The sequence below is a fragment of the Oncorhynchus masou genome, chromosome 2 (assembly GCF_036934945.1).
Source record: "Oncorhynchus masou masou isolate Uvic2021 chromosome 2, UVic_Omas_1.1, whole genome shotgun sequence".
NCBI classification, from domain to species: domain Eukaryota; kingdom Metazoa; phylum Chordata; class Actinopteri; order Salmoniformes; family Salmonidae; genus Oncorhynchus; species Oncorhynchus masou.
Genome location: NC_088213.1, coordinates 38,039,262 through 38,062,346, shown reverse-complemented (window position 1 = coordinate 38,062,346; position 23,085 = coordinate 38,039,262). Strand labels below are relative to the sequence as shown.

The following is a 23,085-nucleotide window of genomic DNA, read 5'->3' as shown; positions in this document are numbered from 1 at the left end:
TGAGGTTGAGTGGTTATACAGAGCAGTAAAAATGGCTGTAACAGCTGTGCTACCGATTGAAAAGGCCTAACCAATTCATTCCACCCCTGTGCTCCCTCCAAGCCCCTGTCTGCTAAAGCCTTTCACCCACACCTCCTCCCCTTGCCTTTTTCTTGATATTTTTCTTCACTAACTCTCTTTTCTCTCTCTCAACATTGTTTCTCTTTCTGCCTTTGCCCTATGCCTCCTCTAACCCCCGGTCTGCAAAATGCCCCCTTCCATATTCTCTCTCTCTCTCTCTCTCTCTCTCTCTCTCTCTCTCTCTCTCTGTTAGCTATATTTATTTCAGTAGAGTGTTTCTAATTTGGCAGAGGCCCAGCACAGGCCGGTTCCCTCCATGACTACAGCCCTTGTCTCAGCTGCTCTCCCCAGCTGGAGCTGTCCTCTACTGGGTCCCTCGCTCCATCTGTGGCCCTTTTTTAGTGCCTGAGTGTGTGTGTGTGTGTGTGTGTGTGTGTGTGTGTGTGTGTGTGTGTGTGTGTGTGTGTGTGTGTGTGTGTGTGTGTGTGTGTGTGTGAGTGAGTGTTCCAGCCTTGGTAAAGGTAAGGGGAGCTCAGAGCGCTTGCTCCAGTATTAGTATGCTGGCCAGAGAGGCCTCGGCTGTCCATTCCTGACATGGACACAAGCCTCTACAGACCCCCTAAGGTCAGCTGTCCATCAAATGCAAACTCTGCTGAGGTTTCAGTTCTTAAATCTGTCAGCAGCACCCTGTCTGCCCTTGTCCCACCTCCCTTCATATCATCTACAGCACCGAGAGGTTGAAAGATTTCTACTACACACTTCTCTGTAGGATGGGGGATATTAGGGAGATATTAGGATAAAACCGGGGAGCCCTACCCCAGCAACACGTACATTATCGAGGTGCTTCCACTCCTCGGCCCACTCCCGATCTGTCAGGCGGTGATCGATCACTTCCTCCTGACGTGCTCCATGCACGGCTGCAACACAAACACACAGTCCTGCGTTCAGCACTTAGGCACCATCACCATATATGAGCCATTCTGGCTCCAGTCTCCTCCACATACAGGACATTAGGGCTCTAACACTTCCTTATACAGTTTGAGCCATTACGGCTCTAACCGAGGGAAGACATATTTGGATTCCTAGGGGGACAAACCCAAGCATGTGTCACTATAGGCTTTTATAGATGCACTACCATGGGAATTTAACACCAAACGGTGACAACCTGTCATTGTTCTTCAGAGACGCCATGAGGCCCTCTCTCTCTCTCCCTCATCCCTCCCTCGCCTCTCTCTCATTCCCTCCCTCTCTCACCTGTCTGCCGGTGCCTGTCCCGAGCCTCGCGGTGCTCTGCTGTGTGGCGGTAGGCGTCGCGGTAGTGGTGGGCCAGGGCCATGTCCTCCAGCCGGTAGTGTTGGGGGGCAGGGGGGTTGGGGTGAGACAGTCCGTTGGGGGGGTGCGTGGGCAGGCCGTTGGGGGGTGGGTGGGCTGGCAGGCCAGTGCTGGGACTAAAGCGCTGGCTGGGGCTGATGGTGCAGGGCCGCTTGGCCAGGTGCTCCGGGTGGTGCCCGTCTCTCTCCGAGTCTTTGGTCCTGAAGGAAGAGAGCACAGGTCAACACGGTTACATTCCCTTTATACGTGTCACCACCAAATCGGACACTTTCACTCACTTTAGAATTGTTAACATCTCCTAGAATATGAGGAAAATTCATCGTTTTACTATGCCACACTGAGGAAGTTACAAGGGAACAGGAATGAGATGTGTTATATTCAGGACGTCCACGCATTCTGGATTTACTGGGCCGCTAACCTGTTGTTGTTACTAGAAGACATGAGCAGTAAATCTGACAGTGTTTCAGGAATCCCCCCTGCTGAGAAGCTCACTGTTCACTTCAGACAGAATCTACTCCAGAGTGTGTGCACAGCTGTACGCCATACGTAAAAAATACACTCGGTATATTCTGTGTCTCGAGCTGGGATCCAAACTCTTAATCCTAGCGTCCCTCAACTCACTCTCTTAACTTGCAAATGTAGCCTCTCCCACAGACCTACGGGGCCGTTGTGAGTCTGTGTTTAGCAGATGTTCAGTGGCGGTCCTGTTTTGGGAGCCATCTGGACAGTTTAAACGCCGGTGTTGATATTCATCTGTTTAGCTTGGTGAAACAGCCAGGCATTCGAAGGTAAATCGCTCTCTATCTTCCCCGGGATCAAAGGCAAATGAAAGGAATTTCAGTGCCATGTGGATGCGAGTGTGTTTCTGTTTACGAGTCCGTGTGTGTGTATATTACTGTCTGTCTGTGTGTGTGTGTGTGTGTGTGTGTGTGTGTGTGTGTATTTGTCCCCTCTTTGTTTACGTGATGAATCCCCTCCCACCCTCTACCCCCAATCCCCTCTGCAGACCCTCTCCATCTCTGGCAGGCTGTGGGTCGTGGGGTGAGACTGTGAGTGGGGGATGTGTCTGTCTCTGTCAGTGCTCTAGCCCGCCACCAATATCTCACATATCTAAGCAACAGCTGGCCCAGCCCACCGTGACACTGTAAGCCAGGGGTTGGGAGGCGGAGGTGTGCAGATTACAGAGGGATTGCCCGTTCCTCCACCCTCTCTCTCTCTCTCTCTCTCTCTCACTCCCCCCTCCCCTCCCCCTCCCTCCCTCCCCGTCACGATAAGCTCAAGCAGGGGTTCAGCAGGATCTGGACACATCCCTGACATACTGACTAGTTGACTGAAGTAAAGGAGAGGAGAGGAGAGGAGAGGAGAGGAGAGGAGAGGAGAGGAGAGGAGAGGAGAGGAGAGGAGAGGAAGCCAAAGATAAAGGGATGGGGAGTGAGAGAGATGGGGAGGTGGAGAGTAGTGCTGTGGTTTTGTTTGTCTTAAATTCCAGATGTGTCTCCACCCGCCCCTCCATACGGCCCACTATGTGGGGCGGATATGGCAGCAGGCTGCTGTGGGGAGGGCAGGGAAGTGTATAGGACAGGGAGGGCATTGTCTGTGGGTTGGACTGAGGACATCTCCTCATACTGTACTGGGGCCGCTGACACAGAGCCACTGCTGCTGCTGTGGTTATAGCGTGACATCCACAGCATCTGGACTTGTCCTCCTCCTCCTCCTCCTCCCCCCTCGCAGACAGCTGGCACAGCCTGAATCACCCTCCCTACCCGCCTGGCATCAGGGCTGCCCAGACTTCCGCCTCCCGCACAGAGGATTTATAACCCCCCCCTTGTGGCTTGGCATTTCCAAATACCCAGAAATAATTCAATTATTTGTGTGTGTAAGCCTGTGTGTGTTTTTTCAGTTGTGTTTCTGCTGTAAGATGGAGGGAGAGGAGTGATAAGTTGTTTTCCAGCTGTGGCATGTGACGTGTCTGCATAGTGTGTGTATTTTGAGTGTGTGTATTTTGAGTGTGTGTGTGTGTGTGTGTGTGTGTGTGTGTGTGTGTGTGTGTGTGTGTGTGTGTGTGTGTGTGTGTGTGTGTGTGTGTGAGTGTTGTGTGTGTGTATTTTGAGTGTGTGTGTATATTTTGAGTGTGTGTGTGTATTTTGAGTGTGTGTGTATTTTGAGTGTGTGTGTGTGTATTTTGAGTGTGTGTGTGTGTTTTGAGTGTGTGTGTGGTGGTCACTCAGTACCTGTCGGGGGTCCTCCTCTTGCCATGCTCGTTGATCTCCATCATGATCTCAGAGGAGTCCAGGGGCGAGCTGGCGTTGGCGTCCAGCAGCAGCTGCTCATGCTGGGCCAGATACTGGGCGGGTGTCTGCTTGGCCATCCGTGCACAGTGGAGGAGCTCCCTCTGAAGCAGGGGCAGGTTCGCCTGGGAGAGGAGAGGGAAGGGGGAGAGAAGGGAGGAGGGACAGGAGGAGAGAAGGGAGGAGGGACAGGAGGAATGAAAGGAGAAGATATGGTAAGTGGAAAAAGGCGAGACGAGGAGGAGGGTCAAGGTGGGAGGTGGAGGATGAGAGAGGAGAGACAAGGCATAAAAATAAAATAGTTTTAGAATTAAGAGCCAGAGCATGTGGGAGGGAAAGACAAAGACAGAGAGAGAGAGAGAGCGATTGAGAGAGAAAGAGAGAGGATGAGACAGGGAGGGTGAGATAACACAGACCCACCACCACACATTCCTCCCCAGTGTCTGTCTCCCTCAGGGGGAGGAAGAGGGGAGAGAGGAGGGGTAAGTGGGTGCTGTCAGAGAGCTCAGTCAGGCCGTCACTTTGACAAAGCACAGCGCTAGCTGCCATGTCACAGATGTGTAACCTCATGGCACACCAGGCGGGCTGGAAAACTGTCCTCTTGACACAAGGTCCTGAGCCATCCTCTGGGTGCTGCTAGAGGCACGCCACGCCACTCTCACAATAATAATAATCTCCACTAATGAGACAGCTAGCGCCCATCAGACACTGGCCTATCTATCTATCTATCTATCTATCTATCTATCTATCTATCTATCTATCTATCTATCTATCTATCTATCTATCTATCTATCTATCTATCTATCTACAACACTGTGGGAATGCTTCCTGGTTGTTAGTTAACACCTTCCTATAGAGCAGATACTGTTTGCTTGTTCATCTTTCCCTCACTGAGCTAACCAAGATTTCCGTAGTGAATGTATTGTATGTATGTGAATGTATTTGTGTTGGTATGTGGTGTGTGGAATTACATTCCATCCACAACCGTACAAGCCACCATCATGTCTGCAATTATAGTTAATAACCAGGCATGACTCCAGCTTGGCCCGCCCCCCTGTTGTCCCCCATATGTCCCTCTGCTCTGGGAATAAACAGGAGGGACAGAGATACAGAGTGTGTGGGACAGACAGGAATGTGTGCCCTAGTCACCACCAAGCAGCACAGCCAGCACCCAGCACCGACACAGACACACAGACAGACACAGGCACGCGCGCACACAGACACGCACACGCAGTGTCAGCATGACTGCCCCTCCCTCCATCAGAACCGTCAGCAGTGTCCCTGAAGGCCCATTCCCTACTGTCACATTTGTTACATGTGTTATGTATTGAACAGCTGGCATTGTGACTTCTGGACCACAGCAGAGTAATGTGTTATTCATAATGACAGTCGTTCGGAAAGATGGATTTTGTCTCTCTCTCTCTCTCTCTCTCTCTCTCTCTCTCTCTCTCTCTCTCTCTCTCTCTCTCTCTCTCTCTCTCTCTCTCTCTCTCTCTCTCTCTCGTCTCCGTGACTGTGGGTTTGACAATGCAGGTAACAGGATCAGGCCAAAGACATCAGCCAGAGTGAAAAGCTCTGCGTGGTAGCCGCCCCGGGCCGGCTACATCTGTCAGGGAGCCTTATTTACCCTCCCCTCCCCCCCTCCCTCCCTCCTCTCCACGCCGCGCCACTCAGGGTAAACACTCGTGTGCCAGTTTTAATGAATCGCAAACGATGGCCATATGGACCAGCGGATCAGCCCAGCGCCAGGCAGGCGGCAGCAGACTGGGTTGGAAATCTGCAGGGTCCTACTCCTTTTATATACCGAGCTTCAATCAGCTCCACACCCACACACACTAATGGAGGAATCACACACGGCTCAGGCACAGAAACCAGGTCGCTTTCTACACTGGCCAGCCATCCGGAGAATATTCTTTGTTTGTTTGGGTGGGTTTTGTTCTCGAAAGCCCTTCCTTCCATCTCCATATGCAAAGCTAATATCAGAAGCGGAAGCTGCTCAAATGGACATACTGGGAAATAAGCTGGGGATTCCTAGGCAGCCTATTGGAAAAAGGGAGGGTGTGTCTACGTTGGGTTTTGATGTGCTTACCTTGAGGAATGGAATGACAAAGGGACGCAGAGGGAAGTTGGTAGCCTCCTGGAGTTTGGAGTGGAACTCTTCTATGGTCAGGGTGGAATTCTGTCAAAAACCAGGGGAAGGGAGAGATTGGAACACTTGGGGAAGAAGCTTCACAGTAAAACATGGAGAGACAGAAAGAGATAACTGGACACAACTAAGTAAGTACTGTAACTCCAGAAAAGTAGGAGAACGAGTGGGAGAGATAGACAAACAGGGGAGAGGGATAGAGAAGAGGACTTACCACCAGGCCCAGCACCAGACTGCGGACTCGCTCTCCGATCTCGGGCGAGATGTCGTTGCCGAACTGCTGCAGCGTGGTGAGGAAGCGCTTGAGCTTGCAGAGCTGGCGGGCGCCACAGGCCGGCGGCAGCTGCTGATTGGACAGGGAGGCGGTGGACGACATGGCGGGGCCGTTGCTGAAGCCGTTGGGTGTAGAGGGCGCCCCGTTGAGCGAAGTGGGCGAGTGACTCGAGTGACTGCTCCCGTTTAGCACTGCAGGGAGAGAGAGGGAGAGAGGCCCTCCATCAGTACCAGCCTGTTGTCCTCCTCCATCCTCCACCTGTCCCTCTACCTCCTCCCCCCAGACGTCATGCGGTGTGAGGGCGCCGGAGGACAGGGTCGAAGAGGGTGGTGTTGGCACATGCATCCTTAAGGTTGAGTAGGAGAGCTCCAGGGCACATAGTAAGGCTGGGGCCAGGAAACACACTAAGGCTGAGACCAGGGAACACACTAAGGCTGAGGCCAGGGAACACACTAAGGCTGGGACCAGGGAACACACTAAGGCTGGGGCCAGGAAACACACTAAGGCTGGGACCAGGGAACACACTAAGGCTGGGGCCAGGAAACACACTAAGGCTGGGACCAGGGAACACACTAAGGCTGGGACCAGGGAACACACTAAGGCTGAGGCCAGGGAACACACTAAGGCTGGGACCAGGAAACACACTAAGGCTGAGACCAGGGAACACACTAAGGCTGGGGCCAGGGAACACACTAAGGCTGAGGCCAGGGAACACACTAAGGCTGAGGCCAGGAAACACACTAAGGCTGAGGCCAGGGAACACACTAAGGCTGAGGCCAGGGAACACACTAAGGCTGGGACCAGGAAACACACTAAGGCTGAGGCCAGGGAACACACTAAGGCTGGGACCAGGGAACACACTAAGGCTGGGACCAGGAAACACACTAAGGCTGGGACCAGGAAACACACTAAGGCTGGGACCAGGGAACACACTAAGGCTGGGACCAGGGAACACACTAAGGCTGGGACCAGGGAACACACTAAGGCTGGGACCAGGGAACACACTAGGGCTGGGACCAGGGAACACACTAAGGCTGAGACCAGGGAACACACTAAGGCTGGGACCAGGAAACACACTAAGGCTGGGACCAGGGAACACACTAAGGCTGGGACCAGGAAATACACTAAGGCTGAGGCCAGGGAACACACTAAGGCTGAGGCCAGGGAACACACTAAGGCTGGGACCAGGAAACACACTAAGGCTGGGACCAGGGAACACACTAAGGCTGGGACCAGGGAACACACTAAGGCTGAGGCCAGGGAATACACTAAGGCTGGGACCAGGGAACACACTAAGGCTGGGACCAGGAAACACACTAAGGCTGAGGCCAGGGAACACACTAAGGCTGGGACCAGGGAACACACTAAGGCTGGGACCAGGGAACACACTAAGACTGAGGCCAGGAAACACACTAAGGCTGGGACCAGGGAACACACTAAGGCTGGGACCAGGGAACACACTAAGGCTGGGACCAGGAAACACACTAAGGCTGAGGCCAGGGAACACACTAAGGCTGGGACCAGGGAACACACTAAGGCTGGGAGGGAACCAGGCTGGGAAGGGAACACACTAAGGCTGGGACCAGGGAACACACTAAGGCTGAGGCCAGGGAACACACTAAGGCTGGGACCAGGGAACACACTAAGGCTGAGGCCAGGGAACACACTAAGGCTGGGACCAGGGAACACACTAAGGCTGGGACCAGGAAACACACTAAGGCTGAGGCCAGGGAACACACTAAGGCTGGGACCAGGAAACACACTAAGGCTGAGGCCAGGGAACACACTAAGGCTGGGACCAGGGAACACACTAAGGCTGGGACCAGGAAACACACTAAGGCTGGGACCAGGAAACACACTAAGGCTGAGGCCAGGGGCTGAGGCCACACACTAAGGCTGGGACCAGGGAACACACTAAGGCTGGGGCCAGGGAACACACTAAGGCTGGGACCAGGGAACACACTAAGGCTGGGACCAGGGAACACACTAAGGCTGGGACCAGGGAACACACTAGGGCTAGGACCAGGGAACACACTAAGGCTGGGGCCAGGGAACACACTAAGGCTGAGGCCAGGGAACACACTAAGGCTGGGGCCATGAAACACACTAAGGCTGGGACCAGGGAACACACTAAGGCTTAGGCCAGGAAACACACTAAGGCTGGGGCCAGGGAACACACTAAGGCTGGGACCAGGGAACACACTAAGGCTGGGACCAGGGAATACACTAAGGCTGGGACCAGGGAACACACTAAGGCTGGGGCCAGGGAACACACTAAGGCTGGGACCAGGGAACACACTAAGGCTGGGACCAGGGAATACACTAAGGCTGAGGCCAGGGAACACACTAAGGCTGGGTAAAGACACTGTTGGCTGCTAACCCGTACTCTGCTGCTCGTGCTCTGCCTCGGCTCATACCAGATTGAGTGAAGGCTCTGTGTGCAGTAACTTCAACTGCCTCTCACAAGTGGGACCGTTTGACCCCCCCCCCCCTCTTTCCCACTGCCCCTCCTCCCCTTCACCAGTCTGTTTCTAACTTTCGCTCACCCACTCACTCAGTAGGACACAACTATAAGAGGAACGTGTTAAAGAGGTGCCAAAAATAGGCCTGCGGCCTGTGTTATTTATTCCAATAGCAGGTGTGTTGCTAAATCAGTCCTTGCACATGTCCAACAGCTGAAAGTAGATTTGCAGCTTTCAGGTTCAGGGCACCCCCACCCCACCTCCCCACCCTGCCTGGCTGCCACACTCCTGCTTCACACCCCTCCACTACTCCCTCCGTTCCACGTTCCACCTTTCCCCTGCTTCATCTACTGAATGGTACATTACCCAATATTGGTGGGATATTCTTACACTCCATCCTCAGTGACTGTCACAACAAGATGTACGTCTCAATCAGAATGAAATCATATTCAATTCACTCATTTGTAACTTATCATATAGTATACTATTGTTTCCTCTGATATTTCTGATATGGGTTGTTTTTATACTGTATAATGTATATAAATCTGATGTTTTTATGTTTTGTTTATTCTTAGTCATGGGTGTATGCGGCTGAATTATTGAGATATTAAAGGACGTATGAATGTGTGAGTTTAATATGATATGTTTTAAGCTTGGTGGGCGGCACTCCGTATATACTGCATACCAGGGTATTTTGATATATTGAAACTATTTATTTGAGGTTTTTCAATACACTTTCATATTTGTAGCTACTCTTTAAGTAAATACCTTTAGTTAACTTGTGCAATACGTTAGGAGATAAAGAAGATCGCATTCTTCATTTCACCTGTCACATTATTTGACATCATGAAGCTAACCGTAGTTCCCCCAGGACAGTGGAGTCAGTCGTTTTTGTTTGAAATAGCACAACAGGAGAAAGCAGGAGCAGGTGAGGCCAGCTGTGTATTGACAGAGCTCACGTTTTATATCAAAAGTCAACAGTGCTATTTTGTTTCAATAGACTGATCAGGGAGATGCAACTATAGTTTTTCCTTCACAGAAAAGACATTAGTGCAACACATTCGGCAGAAAACAGCTTCATTTTCATCAGATGACAACAGAAGTGCAACGCTACTTGGCTGTTAGCTAGCTACACAAGTAAATGAGCTTCCAATGAAAAAATAAGCTGCATGGCCATCATATTTCTAATGTTTATCATAGAAATAATGTAGCCAGTTACATTTCCTAGTGTTGGGCTTAAAGTTAATCTTGCATTTTACCAGAGAAAAGTAGGCTACACCGCGAAAAGTACAGGAGAAAAGGTAGCTACACATCAGTCAGAGGGCTGTCTGTTGATAGAATGCCCCTTCATGAATTCTCATCTGAGGGGAGAAGTGCAACTGAAGTATGAAATTAGCCTGATGCCGACCAGAAATTACAATAAAAAGCATTTTACATCTGCGTTTACAAAACACAGCAAGATATTTCTGAAGTGTTTTATCTTTCTTTCCTGAGTGAAAAACGCAGAAATCTTTCATTAACTCGGCCCCTAAGTTCACTTGCAAGTTAATGCAAGTAAGTGGCTGAACTAATAAGATGACGGGGCATCATATTGTGTTAGCTTTCTACCATGTTTGAGAAGTCAAAGCTCTTTGGATGAGTTACCTGTACAGCTTACACAATCTTGATTTCCTTGCATTTTTTTCTCCTCTCAGTTCTCGGCCTGTCTTCTCCTCTCCCCTCTTCTCTGAGCAGAGCAGGCATGCCTGTTTCCCTAGCAACTCCAGACTCCACACAGACACAAGTGTAGCCTATACATGCTGATCCAGAGCCAGTGCTGTACTTCCTTAAGACAAGCATGCGTCTGGAACTTTGTTCATTTGGACAATGTCTCTCGTACACATTCGTTTGTAAATGTTCACACTCACCAAAAATGACATTCGGTAGCGCCTACCCAGATATGTATACATTTCGTAGCAGAATTGCCTGTCTCTGCAATTCGTTTATTTTTGTTTTGTGCTCATTAGCGTATTTAGCTAGCAGCCTCCATCAAAATTCGCTAATATCTGTGCTAATTTTGTTAGCATTCTGGTAATAGATGCCCAATGGGCTTTTTTTGTGTTTTTTTTGGAGCCACCTTGTGTACTAAGCCAGTAATACTGTATATCCCGGTATGAGAGAAGGGTGGATATGAGAGAAGGATGGTATGACCGTATATCCCGGTATGAGAGAAGGGTGGATATGAGAGAAGGATGGTATGACCGTATATCCCGGTATGAGAGAAGGATGGTATGACCGTATATCCTGGTATGAGAGAAGGGTGGTATGACCGTATATCCCGGTATGAGAGAAGGGTGGAGATGAGAGAATGATGGTATGACGATCTGGATACCACCCATCCAATGTTTGAAAACATTTCAATCTGCAGGGAGTTTAATTTCTCCCCCAGTTTGTCGGAGTGCATGTGGCAGTATGCCAACAGTGTGTGTTAGATGGTAGTGTTTGAATATATGTTCTGTACACAGTTCCTCTCATTTCTACCCTTGACTCTAATCTCTCCATTGGAGCCAGGCTGGTCGGCACACATGTGGGCTAACCATGTGACCCGCCACTTGTGTTCTGGTTTTAGAGGGGAGAGCGAGCTACACTGGTGACCACCACAACAGGTGAAACAACACGGACTGTCATTGCTATATAGGGAAGAAAGTGGTCTGTAGCCCGGCGAGCCCAGCAATGCCCCCTGTGCAACTACAGCCGGTAAACAAGCCCCCCCCCCCCACCACACACACACACACACACACACACACACACACACACACACACACACACACACACACACACACACACACACACACACACACACACACACACGCACACACATACATACATACACACACAGAGACAGTGCCACAGCCATTCTCACACATACTCCAAGACACTTGATCCACCAGGGAATTCTACACACACAACTGACTGAAGTCAAGTCTTCATCATGTTGAAGCTACAGTCTCATCAGAAACACACAGCCAGGCCTATGGAGCCCAGCAGCCGCCTGTAGCAGCCTGTTTCCCTGAAGCCCAGGCAGGTTCCCTTCCTAACAGCCTAACAGCCGCAGAGGTAGAGCCGTGCCAATGACAGAGAAGAGCTGATGCAGCACTCCTACCAGCTCACTATTCTGTTCACATCCTGCCCGGCCCAATGCTGCACAAAACACCTTCAAGATAGATACATAGTACTACCTCAGGGAATTTACAAGGTTCTGTATAAAGTTACAAAGTGGATTCAGGCATTCAAGGGAGAACACAGACATGGTAGCAATACAGAATAGTATTTTATGCCAGGTAAGATATGATATAAGTATTTTTTTAAATTGAAAGATAGCATGCATACATGTTTTAGAGTGCAAACAGTGAAATAAGGAATTTAAAAAATGCCTTACTTGACCTACTGGTGGTGGGTGTGAATGAAGCGTTGCGATTGGGTGCCTGGCTGACGGCCGGGGGTGGAGGTGGCATTGTGGGCGGAGTCAACCTGGGCTGGGTTTTGACATCAGCAGGTGAATCGGGCATCGTTCCAACCTTCTGTTCTGTGCTACCTGCAGGAGAGAGAGAGAGAGAGAGAGAGAGAGAGAGAGAGAGAGAGAAGAAGGAGAGAGAAAGAGAAAGAGAGAACGAGAGAGACGGTTACAAAGAGACAAAATTGAAGACACATCAGACACCAACACACCCAGATGCAAACATCCAGGTACAGAATGCACACGATAAAAATCTGATCCAAACAAGCAATTTACTTCTCAGAAAAAATTCTTAATAGCTAGTTGTATTTATTGATCAGTGTTGCTTCCATTATCTGAAACCCACTCATGACCCACTGATTTGATATGAGAGAGAATGTATTGATGGCCTGGCTGTGAGGTCTTGTTTCTGCTGCAGAGACTCTGTGAACGATGTTGTACTACAGCAGGAGATAGAGAGATGGGGGCTTGGAACAACATGCAAAATATTAGAGCTCTTGGAGACATAAAGTAACACCTGCTGGTCCGCTCAGCTGCTGCTGACGGGACCCCCCACCCCCACACCAACGCCCCCCGTAGTACTGACATCCCTATCAGTGTCCTCCACCCGCCCCACCCCCACTCTCCCTTCCCACCCCTCTGCCCCAGTCCCACTGATACTCCCCGCCTGTCCCCTCTCGTCCTCCATATGGACAGGCGCGTGACAGTCAGTGACAAGTGCAGCTGGATCTGCCGCTGTCCATCACAGAGACACTTCTACGAGGCTGGAACGAGGCCCCCAGCCGGGACCAAACAAGGAAAGGCAGGGCTGCTCCAGTCGGGGACAGGAGGGAAGGGACGGCCTGGAGCGGTCAGGTGGCATCGCCTTTTCCAGGAGATAGGACAAGGGCTGCTATTCCTCTGCCGTGCCCTGCCGCCTTCCACATACACCGGGACACACTGGCATGTCACTGCCCAGTCCCCACACTGGCTTGTCACTGCCCAGTCCCCACACTGGCTTGTCACTGCCCAGTCCCCACTGGCTTGTCACTGCCCAGTCCCCACACTGGCTTGTCACTGCCCAGTCCCCACTGGCTTGTCACTGCCCAGTCCCCACACTGGCTTGTCACTGCCCAGTCCCCACACTGGCTTGTCACTGCCCAGTCCCCACTGGCTTGTCACTGCCCAGTCCCCACACTGGCTTGTCACTGCCCAGTCCCCACTGGCTTGTCACTGTCACTGCCAGTCCCCACACTGGCTTGTCACTGCCCAGTCCCCACACTGGCTTGTCACTGCCCAGTCCCCACTGGCTTGTCACTGGCTTGTCACTGCCCAGTCCCCACACTGGCTTGTCACTGCCCAGTCCCCACACTGGCTTGTCACTGCCCAGTCCCCACTGGCTTGTCACTGCCCAGTCCCCACACTGGCTTGTCACTGCCCAGTCCCCACACTGGCTTGTCACTGCCCAGTCCCCACACTGGCTTGTCACTGCCCAGTCCCCACACTGGCTTGTCACTGCCCAGTCCCCACACTGGCATTCTTTCTGCCTCCTACTACGACCACAACAACTCTTGTAGTTTCTTATGCAAAGCTGCAGAGAGAAGGCTGTAAATGTCTGTTTCTTTTTGATGTATTAAAAGGTCTATCGATTGCAATCTCAACTACATTGTTTACACATAATCACATACTTTTTCATTCAAAATAATATTTGTTCTTTGAAATAATGTGGATAAAATGTAATAATCTTTCTAATATATTTTTCGGGGGCCATGCATACACATTATCCAGTGAGAGTAATCAGCCCTGGCTCAGTGTTGGAGTATTCAGTATTAAATGCTCCATGGTAAACACTGAGTGTAACAGGGGAAGCAGCAGCCGTCAGAGGGATGTGGGTGGAATGAGATCCTTCTGCTACAAAAACATGAGCTGCCGAGTGTGATGGCTTTCACAGCCACGGAGAAGATAGCTTTACAGTGTGTGAGACCATGTGTGTGTGTGTACCCACCGTATACCCTGCGAGTATATATGCGTATACCCTGCGAGTCCTGGACCCAGTATCTGCATTAGACCAGTACAGAGGCATGTGCTGAGGAGGAAGGTTTAAGCCAGGCCTCTCTATCAGCTGTCTCAGAGTTCACTCCACTGTTAACTCCACTCGGACAGCAGGATCATGTCGGCCACGCAGGGAGCAGCTCGCAGGGAGCCTCATAGACCTACAGGCACCCCACTAGCATGTAGTACTAGTACTCCTGGCCATGTTTGGAACAGACCCCCACCCCAACCCACCCGCTAAGCTGCAGCCGCTGACGCCTCCACTGTCAAGTGCAAAAATAACCAAACACATCAGGTCACTGCCACACAAACAACAGGAGGATAATTAGGTCTTGACCTCCAGGGAGAGCAGCTGCAGGATGGTGGAGGGTGCAGGAGGGTGCCGCGGTCCTCAGGGTTAAAGTGTTTCTGGGGTGGCAGGGAGAAGTCACCTCTGCAGCCAGGACGGACAGGCGCAGCTCCTTACTGCTCTTCTCTCTACTACTGAACTACTAAACTCAGATCCTCTGCTGCTGACTATGAAAAAAATATGCAGGGCACACTGTGTTCCAGAGCAATGGTTTATGAATGGAACCCTTCCACAGTATTCCTGCCACAGTTAACATTCTCTTAAACTCTTCTCTTCTCTGAGCTATTTACATATTTGCATGTAGAACTCCCAAAAAGCTAGGCTCTGATTTTCAAGAGTGTTATTCTAGATTCTAGAAGCTACAATGGCCATTGAAAATCTGACTGTGGTCCTCTCAAACACAAGGGGCGCTCGCCAGGACACCACTCCGATCCCCCTAAACACAAGGTGTTAGTATTGAAACCCTGCTAGGGCTGGGCGATATGGCGAAAATATTATACCACTGTATTTTTAAAAAATTGGAAGGTATTTTTTGTTTTGGAGATCATTTCCACAGTGCTGCATAATGTGGGTATATAATCTAGGATTTATTTTTAACCAAATGTTGCAATTGCGATTTGACTTGCGAATTAGAGCAAAAAAAAATGGAGTCATGGAAATATCAAACGAATCTATGTACAGGGTAAGACAAAATAACCAGTGAAAGGATTGGGCAGTATCATGAATATAAAGACTATTCTAATTCTATAGTTAGAATATAATAGTGGGCACTTTGAATACAGTGTTGTTTCAGATGACAATGAATTAAAACGCCAGGGAGGAGTTCTTGTGACAGGGTAGGAACTAAAGTGTTGATAAGTGTTTTCTAGGGGACCCTATCAGCTTTGGCTACATTGAATGTTTTCTCTTAGCTACTTCATGTAGCCAACATATTCTTGCTTCGCATATTTCTCTGATTTAGAAGATACTATTGCACAAACAACATGCTGATTTAGGTCTACACCATCACTGGCATTGTCAGGCTGTATTAGCTAGCTACGTTTGCTCTTACTCAGTACATTTATTAGCTAGCTATTAGCTTTAGCGGCTAACAATTAGCGTCTCACAAGATTTAGGGCAACTTGCTAAGAAAAGACAAACTAGCTGATTTGCTGTTTGCTGTAAGAAACACAAACTAATAGTGTCACTATAGAACGCTAGTGGATTTATGTTAAGAAGCAAAGTGAAAACAGCATTGTTGTCATCAGTATTGTTGTTGTATATGCTACATTGACCATGCAGACTGAACGCAAGTGTCTTGTGGTCGAGGAACATCAAATGCGCTCCTTGAGTGACAGGGGGCGTGGCTAGGTCTGTGTGGAAAGTGTCACGGAGAGAAAGAGCGGAGAGAGATGACTCAAGTAGCAAAGTCAACTACAAGAAGTGACATTACACTCTGCATATCACATTTAACAAACCAAACATTCAAATACCGGTATAGAAGGTAAAGTAAAAACCCAAACCAGTCCCTGCATCAATACTGGTATATTGAGCTGGTGGCTCCTGCCAGTAGGACTGCAATGTCCCCGCTCCCAGCCATGGACAAATGTAGACAGGTACCCTGCCTGGCCCTGTGCTGCACGGCTGGGCTGCTCTCCTCTCTGGTCTGCCTGGGTGTCTGTCTGTCAGAGAGAAGAGGAGGCAGGCAGGGCAGGGCTCGTCCATCAGTCACCACACTCAACAAACAGTATTCCTGTTCAGGAGCTATTGTAGCTATACTGACTGACTTCAACAACAACAAAACAACTAAAGAGTACCGCACACAAACTCTTTGAGGCCTGGATTTTTGTCACTTTTTTGCTTTAAAAAAATGCAGACAGACTGACAATCCCTGATTGGCCATTTCACTCGAATCCCATAATGTACACGCACTCTATTTCCATGACGACTGAACAATCTTGACCCACCCTCTGACTGTGATTTGATTGAAACAGTGACCATTTTGACAGAAAGCATGCCTCAATCAGGGCTGTTAATTTACTCCTCGGGGAGAGTTCCTTCACATGGCAACTGCTGCTAGGGCTCCCGAGGGGTTCTGGGACGGCCGAGACTCCTGGGGCGAGGGGGAGAGAGGAGGGGAGGAGTCCGGCCCTCCTGGCCTGTCTGCAACTGCTGTGGGATTACTCACAGCTGTTTAATCTGACCAGCTAAAGGATGCACACACACACACACACACACACACAACTGGATTTCATTTTTAATACATTAGAAAGTCTGCTCTGTCCGAACCCCCCCCCATCTGTGGCCATCTGTGCTCCCATTGTGCTGAAGGACAGGAAGGACTCATGCCAAAGGAAAAACAGAGAGGGAAAGACAGAGTGAGATGGAGAGACTGGTAAGAGAGAGAGAGACAGAGTTGATGGTCCACACCTCAACAGACTTCCTGGGTAGAGCTGTCAATCCCCCAGCATGTCCATCTGACCACAGCGTGTGTCCTGTTGCTTTCACTGTGTTTCCTCTGTCTAATTAAGGAACCATGGCATCGGAGCACCACAGTGGATCCTGTTCAGGGGAGAGGTACAGGACGTTCTGAGCCTTCCTCTTCTTCCTTCCACGCAGCCCTTTTATCTCCCACTCAAAGTGGATCTACACAGTAATCAATACAGAAAATAGATTCTTACCCAGGATACAATGCTGCCTCATAGACTCCCTGAGGATTTGGGAGCCCGGCGCTGGCTCTGGCCTTAGCTGCAGCCCACAGTATGCAGTCAAAAGCTTTTGGTGATTACACTGCTGTCAGTCTCTCCTGTACACAGCTGTATGTTTCCGGTAATCACGCCTAAAAATGGCTTTCAGGGAAGGAACGGTCAGTCAACAATCTGTGTTCTAAAAAGGGTTTCAGTTCAGTCCTTATTGTGCTACAAACAAGATGAAAAACTATTCCGTGCGAGATCACACTCCAGGTTGTCATTCTGGAGCTATTTCTGGGTCTCTTGATAGATTTCAGGACATACGCTTTCACTAAAACCACCAAACACACAAGAAACCATCATGTAATGACAGGCCATTAAGAGGCTGGTTGGCTGCTGGTAGTGTCTCTGTTATCACATGGCCTATCCTTCACATTAGAACAGAGCTACTGTAACTGTGCCTTAGACACAGACAGACTCTGAGGTGGTCTCTAGAGATCTTCTCTTGCACCTCTGTCGCTCTCCCTCTCTCCAAATGGGCTCCTATCTGGGACACATACCCCGAAATCTCTCCCTGTCTCTAGCGCGTTCCCTCTCTCCCTCTCTCTCTCTCCCTCTCTCTGTAATTCCCCCAGTCTCCAGGAATGCTGTTGTTTTTAATTTCTCCCAGCTGCTCTGGCTCGGTGCCCGCCCGCCTGCCTTCCCACATCTGCTCCCCATCAGGCCGCCGAGTAGTCCACACAAACACAGGCCTCACATCAAAACATGGGGATTAGAGCCCTGCGCCTCGGCCCCAGGACCCCGCACCCCGCACCCTCTCCCTAGCCCCCTCCAGACTCCCTGACTCCCCATCCCCATCGCCCCTCTCCTGACCCAGGGATTGACAGAGACCCCTTAGCACGGGAGTGGGTGGAGGCACCATAAAGAATAGACTAGGTCTGACGGGAGGGAGATGTTGGAGCAGAGGGATAGTGGGTTAGATAGTGATCAGACATGCTGGATGGATGAACCTGGCATTGATGATGATGTAAAGGTCCTCCTGCCTGGGAGAACTCAGTCAACCTGTCTGAATGGCAGACTCTCTTTCTCCTCTCAATTCAATTCAATTCAATTCAAGGGGCTTTATTGGCATGGGAAACATGTGTTAACATTGCCAAAGCAAGTAAGGTATATAATATATAAAGTGAAATAAACAATAAAAATTAACAGTAGACATCACACATACAGAAGTTTCAAAACAATAAAGACATTTCAAATGTCATATTATATATATATACAGTGTTTTTACAATGTGCCTCACTCTCTCTCTCTCTGTGTCTCTCTCTCTCTCCCTGTGTCTCTCTCTTTGTCTCTCGGTCTCTCTCTCTCTCTCTCTCTCTCTCTCTCTCTCTCTCTCTCTCTCTCTCCCTGTGTCTCTCTCTTTGTCTCTTGGTCACTCTCCCGGTCTCTCTTTCTCTGTCTCTCTCTCTCTCTCTCTCTCTGTCTTTATCTCTCTTTGTGTTAGAAACCAGACTGGGGATCATCTTGAGCTGATTTAGAGTTCAGAGGCTTTAGGTTCACTAATGACAGGGTGGGAGAGAGCCTTGGAGAGAGAGCAGCCCCAGCTCCCTCCACAGAAATGTACAAGCATGGAACAAGCAGAAACAAATATACACGTTACCCTGTTACTTGAGAATCACTGCGATACTACACAGACTGGGTTGAACAAATATGTTTAGTGAAAACCAACATTCAGTGGGGAATAAATTTCTGTTTAATAATGGAGAACTGAAAGGCCCAGGGAGAAAATGCATGTGTGTGTGTGTGTGTGAGACCGTGTGACTGTGTGTGTGTGAGAGACCGTGTGACTGTGTGTGTGTGTGTGGGTGTGTGTGTGTGTGTGTGTGTGTGTGTGTGTGTGTGTGTGTGTGTGTGTGTGTGTGTGTGTGTGTGTGTGTGTAGAATGAAAGATAGACAACATAGGGAAAGTTAGACTGAGCGCAGCAGGAGCCTCACAGCACATACAGTAATAACTCACAGAATATATGTTAAAACCATTTAGGGTGTGGCGGCAGTGCAGTGGTGACCCATGGGGTGTGTAACTGCTGAGACCCCAGCTGTGTGGAGGAGAAGGAGGGGGTCCTCAGACACTCCATCCATTTGAGGAGGAGGAGAGAGGGATGAGGCCAGACACACTGGTTCCTGGGCTGACCTAGTTACCACTGAGTTACTGGGCAGAGGACACGAGCTGACCAGGACAGACCAGGACAAGGTCAGTGTAAAACGGTCTAATACACAGGAGAGATCAGCTCTCTCCTCGTCTGCACCAGTCAGAGACAGCAGATACAGTACTCAGATGTCTGAGACATGAGGCATGGCCTGGGAGAAAGGTAGAACAACATGGAAAACAAGGAACCAATACTGCTACTCCCTACTCTCTACTTCTCTGTTTATGTTTAAATAGGACTCTGTCTCTGAATTGTTCAGTGCACCAGTGTTTATTCCCTTACGTCTTTGTGTTTATTCATTTACCGACTACATAACAGTTTATTCCTCCACCTCTCTCCATCCCCCATCTGTTTGCTGTTTCTGGGTAATGTTAGTGGCGGGCTGGTGGAAAAGCCAGCTCTTGATTTGAACTGTGAGGGAGAGGGAGACTTCATGGTGATGGTGACGAAAACACCCTGACGAGGGACCTGCGTTTCAGAGTCGGCTTCCTTCTCCACCCAACACAACAGCACTTGTGAGACAAGTTTGGGTTCCCTGCTTCTCTGTACTTTAGTGTGCTTGTCATGTGGCGCTGACGGCAGTGATGACTGTTATTGATATAATTGTATTGAAGTCTAGCGGCCATCTGTTCTCTTCAGGGAGGGCGTCGCTCGGCAGTGAAGTGGTTACATGGAGCATATCGCTACTCACAGAAAAAAACCCGTCCTTTTCACATTTTCCCAATGGCTGCTAATAAAATCCAGATGTTCCATGGAGCTCTGTTTCTCCTCCACCCCCCCCCTTCTCCTTTTGCTCCCACCCTCCCTCTAGCTCTCTTTTTCCTCCCTTCTTCTCTCCTTCTGCTCCCTTCCCCTCCTCCCCTCCTCCCCAGCCGCTAACCAAGAGCCATTCCTAAATAAAGGAAAGTATTTGTGACATTCTGCCGAGGCGGTCCGTGCCAAGAACAACTCCCCGGCCTGGCACATCTGGAGTGTGTTAGGACGGCACTGGGCACTGGCACCGGCCGAGACACAGAGACGAGTGTGCGGCCACTCTGGGGATCTCACACACATACACATACCAACAAGAACTAACTGGCCCGTTGTTTGGATCCGTCAACATCCTAATTTCAGCAAAAAAAATATGGCCTCTGCAGTTTGCACCAAGATTCTACTCATACTGGCAACACAACCAAAGGGAAGAAAAGCTGGACTTCCAAGTCCACAGCTGTGTGCTCACAAGCAGCTAAGCCCTAATTCTCAGGTGGACTTGTTGCTGTGTTGTTTGTGTTCTTGCTGCTGCTGTTCTATCAGACCCATTCAGCAGGAGAGTGTGCTCAGAGTGCGTGGAGCTGGCTGGCTATAGGCTCCAGGCCCACTGTAAAAAGCTCACACCTGAACATCAATAACTGTCATCTCTGCCACCTGGGGACCGCCAGCGCCATGGGCACACAGCCGTCACCAGCACATCTGCCAACGCTGAGAGAGAGAGGGAGGGAGGGAGGGAGGGCACAGAGCAGAACAGAGAAAACACTAAAACATGGTGGGTAGAGAGAGAAGAGAGAGTGGGGGAAGGTACAGGGATATATAAATGACACTATAAAGACATAGAAAGAGAGAGAGATGAAGAGAGGTGGAGAGGAAAGGGTTGGGTAGAGGGAGGTGAAGCAAACAAGAAGAGAGAGAGATGCAGGGAGTAGAGGGGGATGCAGGGAGGAGAGGGGTGCAGGGAGGAGAGGGGGGTGCAGGGAGTAGAGGGGGATGCAGGGAGTAGGGAGGGGGATGCAGGGAGTAGAGGGGGATGCAGGGAGGAGAGGGGGGAGGAGAGGGGTGCAGGGAGGAGAGGGGGTGCAGGGAGGAGAGGGGGACTTATTTGGCCCAGTTCCTCAGAGCAATTCTCTTCCTTTGCTCAGAGCCTCAGCCTCTCTCTGTCTCTCGCTCTCTCTCTCTCTGCTGCCAGCTGAGAGTTCTGCCTCAGGGTACAACAACATTTAATTTGAGCTTGAAAAAAGTTTAAATGAAAGTCATTTCTCTCTTCCACCTTCTCTGGACAACAATGAGGTCACAGTTCAACAAGACCCCATCAGACCTGACCTCACATGATGTCATTTTTCCCCAAATTGAGTTTATACTTAATACCTTTCCAGAACAACTTTGAATAAAATTGTTTATTTCTCTTATGATTAAGATTTATGACAATTTTATTAACGTTGGCCTATTAAACAGTAACAGTAATGGACCTGCTTTCCCCTAAACACCCATATTATTCAAATTATGGGGGGAAACCGTGCCAAAAATTACCCTCGATCGGAATCTGTTTATACTGTGCACTTACACAAACAAGCTCCCCTATCAAAACACCTGCAGCTTCACCAAACACCAATTAGCTCATCAGGCTTTTAATTACTCTGTTAATTGCATACAGGCAGCATGAAGGGCGGCTTGGGAATAGGGCGAGGAGCCCTCCTGAGGGCCCGCCTTGACAATCCTGACAAAAACAAAGAAGAACTTTGCCAATGACAACATTGACGCTCCGGCTGCTGTTAACAGCCTGGCTGCCTCATCGTCATCGCCCATCAACCGTCTGCCACAGGGCTGTGTGACATCACTTCCTGTACAGCACTCTAGCATTTCTGACTGAGCCAAACTGGGAGCAGAGAGAGAGAGATAGAGAGAGAGAGGCATGTAGTGAGAGTGTGAGTCCATCTGCGAGCTGTACATCTGGATTAGTTCAGATTGGTCATGGGAAGGGGAAGCGTGGGAATATTCCTCACATAAGTGTGGGCATGTGGGCCATTGTCTCTGTGGGAGAGTTAGAAAAGAAGTCCAAACTGTCCAGTGATCTGTTCTCTGTCTGTCATAGAGCACTAGCATAAACATCAGAGCCATGTCACTGAGAGTACATGGGAAACGTTTGCGTCAGATACAAATATAGATCTGTTTTCCCTGGGCCTTATTTACTTTGTTTGGCTGTTATGAATGATGCATTCAGAGCTGTCACAATGCTCTCTCTCTCTCTCTCTCTCTCTCAGCTCCCAGCTCAATCTCTGTGTTAGAGGCTCTAGAGGCTGCAGCAGGAGGCAGGAGAGTGTGTTTGGCTGAGGAGGCGTATCCAGGAAACAGCGGCAGGCCCGGACTTCCTGTGTGACAGGTGTGCGATGGGAAGGAGGACGGGGACCGGGGTCTGACAGCTGCCGTCTCTGCTCTCTGTGTGTTTCTCTCTCTCCTCTCTCTGGCCAGCTCAGCCCCACGGCCAGCTGCAGCCCAGACCTGCTGTGTTTGCTCTGCCTCTTACGTCATTACTGCTGATTTATGGAGCACAAACTGACTTCAACCTAACCCCCCCCCCTGACACACACACCTCCTGACTGACCACACATCGCCTGTCCATCTCCCTCGAATACAATGTGAGTGTGTTTTTTTAAATGTTGGACCGTTTTTGAATCAGTGGATGTGTGAAGGCCTATTGTCTCTTTCCTCTCTCTCATTCTGTCTGTGACCAGCGAGCACAAACAGCCAATTGACACCTGCACCGAAGTGACCAAATGAAACAACATCGAGTCTTGCTGTTCTCACCTCCTCTCAGTCAGCAATGTTGAGAACTGGAACCATGTATTTTCACTCAGCGTTAAACAGCTGTTCTGTCTGTCACCACTGACACCATCTGCATCCCTGTTAACGGCTCCCCCGGTCTGTGACTCCCTATCTCATACCCCTTCACATGCCCCAGGCACATGCACAATAGCTCATGACATTAGCGAGGAGGCAGTCACATAGTGGGTGATGTGTCTCTGC

At 49.9% G+C, this 23,085-nt stretch overlaps 1 protein-coding gene across 5 annotated transcripts in view; it reads right to left on the bottom strand.

Annotated features, from left to right (window-relative positions):
- The window catches only part of LOC135504494 (protein CBFA2T3-like), a 68,222-nt gene that overhangs the window by 12,731 nt on the left and 32,406 nt on the right, over positions 1-23,085 (bottom strand). For 2 of the 5 annotated variants that reach the window (XM_064923137.1, XM_064923169.1), the window contains exons 2-7: positions 11,981-12,136; positions 6,041-6,291; positions 5,770-5,859; positions 3,624-3,805; positions 1,315-1,592; positions 877-977 (exon numbers count right to left, since the gene is read on the bottom strand). In XM_064923137.1, coding sequence (XP_064779209.1) covers positions 877-977; positions 1,315-1,592; positions 3,624-3,805; positions 5,770-5,859; positions 6,041-6,291; positions 11,981-12,136 — 1,058 coding nt within the window. The remainder of the gene's footprint in view (positions 1-876; positions 978-1,314; positions 1,593-3,623; positions 3,806-5,769; positions 5,860-6,040; positions 6,292-11,980; positions 12,137-23,085) is intronic. The other 3 variants (XM_064923145.1, XM_064923161.1, XM_064923153.1) reach the window with 3 other exon arrangements.